Source organism: Cucumis melo, unplaced genomic scaffold (genome assembly GCF_025177605.1).
Source record: "Cucumis melo cultivar AY unplaced genomic scaffold, USDA_Cmelo_AY_1.0 utg000376l, whole genome shotgun sequence".
Classification (NCBI taxonomy): Eukaryota; Viridiplantae; Streptophyta; class Magnoliopsida; order Cucurbitales; family Cucurbitaceae; genus Cucumis; species Cucumis melo.
The window spans coordinates 45,706-50,267 of NW_026123946.1; the positions used below are offsets into that span (position 1 = coordinate 45,706).

The 4,562-nt window shown below is 31.7% G+C and overlaps 1 protein-coding gene across 1 annotated transcript; it reads right to left on the reverse strand.

Moving 5' to 3' along the window:
• Positions 1–203: 203 nt before the first annotated feature.
• On the reverse strand, positions 204–2,923 carry LOC127145955 (polygalacturonase-like). The gene is made up of 4 exons (XM_051080740.1): positions 2,007–2,923; positions 1,621–1,910; positions 1,194–1,422; positions 204–581 (listed from the first exon to the last, which is right to left on the reverse strand). Exons 1-4 carry the CDS (start codon positions 2,520–2,522, stop codon positions 360–362), a joined length of 1,257 nt encoding a protein of 418 aa, XP_050936697.1. The 5' UTR covers positions 2,523–2,923; the 3' UTR covers positions 204–359.
• Positions 2,924–4,562: the final 1,639 nt, after the last annotated feature.

The following is a 4,562-nucleotide window of genomic DNA, read 5'->3' on the forward strand; positions in this document are numbered from 1 at the left end:
GAAAGTGATATAGTAACGGTTCAAGCAAACAAGCGTACTTAATCGAGCTTTTAGATTTACTAAATTTGATAAAAAATTCATTAGTTCCTCAAACTAACGAAGGCTCAAAATTAGAATTTATCGAAATAATTAAATGAAGCGTAGTATAATTTAGACATTTAAAAGTATATAAAACATGAGAAGGTAATGATAAGATACATAAGTGACATAGACCTCATATATTATTTTAAAGCTTATTTTGGTCAAAATGAATATAGTGAGGAATTGATTCTAACACCTTACATCTTTCCAATTCTAGATATGAAATTACATTCAATGCCCAATACTGATATTGTTGAACCTAAAGTGAATTACATTTGCTATACTAAGCAATTAGAAGGTTGAACTAGACCCAAGGTAGTTCCTGTTGCATATTCACACGATGCTTGGGCAATTTGATCCTTGAATATCAACTTTACATCTTTCAATCTTATTTCGTTGCATGGCCTTGCAGGGCTACACTCAAAGTTTATACCTACTTCAGTAGCTGACGTTCCATGGATGTCTTCATATCTTACATTACTAATCTTTACTCCAGAAGCCTAATATATTCATATTATATGTATATATATTACTGTTACAACAGTTTGAAATAATAACGATGGAAAAGAAAGAAAGAAAATGAAATCTCCAAAAAAACTTTGAAGCAAATTATAGTAAACAACTAATTTTGAAGTTATGTAGTAAAAGTAATTACTATTACATGAGGTGGAATTGTTTTTAATATCTTGAAATAATCTTGAATGGAAACTTTGAAGCATAAAATAAAGTTGAGTTACAATTCAGTTTTTGAAAACTTTTATAACGTATAATAAAGTCCATAAACATCTAAATTTAAAGACGAGTAGTTAATTACATTTATAATTTTGTACAATTATATATTATATTTCTTAACACGTGATTTTTTTTTAAAAATTAACACCATACATTCATACATATATATAATATATATAAGTAATACTTGGATCCGATATGTTTATGCACTATCATGTATGTTACCTCTAACATAAACAAAATATTTAAATAAGAAAAATAAAAAATTTTCACCAAAAAATTATGATTTAAGAATTTGATAAAGAATTAAAGAATGCATTAAATTTCTTTTGATATATGGTTTGAACATTTATGATCGGAATGAATGAGGAAATGGTTACCTGACCGGGGCAGCCTTGGTTATGTGGGCAGTAATTTTGATCAATGATGAGAGGGTTGTTGACATTGTCAAAAACAATGTGTTGAAAAAGAATGTTCTTTGCAAACCCATTGCTGGGCCTTCCCCAAGATTTAATCCTCACTCCATTCATTGTTCCGTTGAAATGAGCTGTTTTTAATGTCACATTTTCCACTCCAGCCTCTTCCCACCATTTCCCCAAACTCCCAATGCTACAACACAAATTTCACATTCCCACTCACTTTGTCATTGTAAGTGCAAAGATAACATTAACACCCGTAAAATGTTATTTACAATTTAATTAAAATTTGTAAGAATACCTCTTAAAAATCAAGTATAAAGGATTATTATGAGAGACACTCATTTGATTTTTTTTTTTTTTTTTTTTGTCATTTATCCCTATAGCTTACCTGATTCCATGTCCAGGTCCACATGCAAGTCTTTCCATCCATAAATGGGAAGTCCCAGGGCCAATTGAGATGCAGTCGTCCCCGGTGCGAATGTTTGAATTGAGAATGGTAACATTTGATGATCTCTCCACATGAATGCCATCAGTGTTGGGGCTATTGCTGGCAGCTAAGACTTTCACTCCTTGAATCTTCACGTCTTGACAGTCATACACAACAATGTGATACATTTGGCTGTTAACTGAAGATAATCCATTGATCAATATATTCTGTGAATCTGAAACTTCCAACGTCTGGAAATTAGAAAACAAACAAAACAACATTGATTATTATTAATGATAGATAAAACCCTAAAAAGGAATATTCAAATTTTATTTAAATTTGCATACTGTTGCGCCAAGAGAGCAAGTGTTGATCCCTGAGTTTTTGCAAGCCCACAAGGTAGTTCCTTGGCCATCAAGAATGCCACCATAAATGGAAAGTGCATTTATACGTGAGAAAGAAATCCAGGTTCTTGATTTGGCCAGAACCTTAAAATTCGAAGAAGCCACAAGTGTGCCGTTGATGAGAAAGGTGATAGAATTATAGTTACAAGGTCCAATAAAGTTACCACTTTGAACGTAGAATCTTCCTTTGGGCACATAAACGGTAGACGCAACTGTAGAGGAGCATGCACGAGCCCATGCAGACTGCAACGCATGAGAGGCATCGGTCTTACCATCCGGCTTGGCTCCAAGATTGACGATATCAAACGTCAATCCACCAGCAGCAGCAGTCAAGGCGTGCTTCTTTAACAGAAGAGCAAGGAAAATTATAACAACAACCATCATTTCAAATCTTAAAAATCTACAAAGGGATAGTCTTTTGCCAAAGTATGGGAAAAATAAAAAGGGCTGTGAAGGCATATTTATAAACTCATAATAAGACAAAATACTTGCATGTTGGCCAATTTACAACTATTTTCTCGGTCCCAACTTAGTTTATAAATATGCCTTCATAAAAAATTTGTAGGAAAACATAAAAAATAAATCTTTAGGTGCAGCCCAACTAATATACATAGAAGGATCATAGAAGGATAAAGGTAATGAGTAATATTTTTAATGTTAATAATCAAGTCCATTACAAAATTTTAAAATAAAGCAAATTCTATCAATGAGGTAGTTTACCGGTCAGTAGACTACTGCCAGTGATATAGTATGTCGATGATTGACTATGAAAGTTTGGATATCTCAATTTTGCTATTATTTTGCAAAGGATGTAGCCTAGCCTAGGCTATAAATACCTTTGTGTAGTCCACGAGTTATCTAATTAGTAACTGTTATTTTAAGAACTTTTTACATTTTACAAAAAAAAAAAGTTAGATTATTAATTTATTACCATGTGATAAACGAATGGGATATAGGCACAAATAGGTAGAGCCATGACTACACCGAATTATTGTGCTATATTTGTCAATAATTTTGGTTTGCTTGCGTTTCTTAAATAAATGTGTGCATTTTCCTTTAAACTAACCAGGCAACAAAAATAACATTTAAAAATATATAAAGGAATAGTTTGCTGCATGACAAACTATTATAGGATAATTTGGAGGATGCAAAACATATGAGAATTTATTTAATACTACAGAGTAAGGGAGAATTTTCCATACTACCTAATTTTCATCGTACACTACAAATATGATAGCAGTAACATTTAAGAATAATGTGTGGTTCATAAAAGAAATTGACATGACGTGTTAGGTTATAAATGTGCGTTCGATCACCAAGTGTATATATCTTGAATAATAGTGGTGTAAGTGTTTTTTTTTCATGAAATTAGTTAGGAAGTTGAGTTTAAAAGTGGTTAGACATTGACCAAAATATGGCTCACTTAAGATAGAAGAGGTAAATATGAAGTGACGTTGGGAAATGTAATTGATATATGAGGAGGAGGAGGAGTGTTGGACAATGATGGGAAGTATAATTGTCCAAGGAAATGAATTACCAAATAGAAAAACTCCTTTTTAGGAATGAAACATAATTTCACGTCTCTCCCACCTAATTAACCCTCTTTTGGGCTATCACATCTCTTCTTTTGTTGTGTATTATTCATTAGATTTCTAGTTACATTGATGATTACTTTTTTGTCGTTAAGGTTGGTTCATGGAATGATAATTAGGACCTTTAGTTAATCAAAGCTAGACATTGTCATAAGATCTTTTTGTTCATTGTATGGAATATACATTTTTATAAAGTATGGAAATAAACAATCATATACTTCTCCTACTAACTCTTTTATTTTAATATAAATTTTTTATGAGTTTCAAAATGTTATAGTTTTAGTTGGGTATGTTTTGCGCTTTCATTTAGTTGTTGGGGCTATATTTGACTTACTTTTTGTAACTTAACTATCCTCTATTTAATTACTTGTTCAATAGATCTCCTATTTTATAGGAAATATTGATCTAGACATCACAACGAGCCAACACAATGAAAATCACTCAAAGTGAAGCTAAAGCAAGCAAGAACGGACCAAGAAACGTTAGAGTGGCATTTTTTAAATAATCAAAAGAAAAGCGCCACAATACCAAAGGATGGCACTTGAAGGCAATACCCATAAAAACACGAAGTGTCGCGACACCCAAGTCAAGGGCCGTAGATGTAAGCTCTCATTTTATTCTCCTTTTAATTATATTAATTTTTCCTAAGTTGTGAAAAACAAGTAGAATCCAATTGTAAATTCTTTATGGGTTGAATCATTTTGATTGAGAAAATTTTAGAATCAATTTTTATTTTGGTAATGATTTGGAAACTTTATTAGGTATTCAAAAAGAATGAAGATAAGGGTAAAAAGTGAGTTTAATTTGAAGGAAGGGGCATTATGGTCATTTTCTATTTATTATTACTTTTTTAAAAAGAAAGAAATCGGGAAATTCTTTCGAGCACGTAACCCCTCTTCTCGAATCT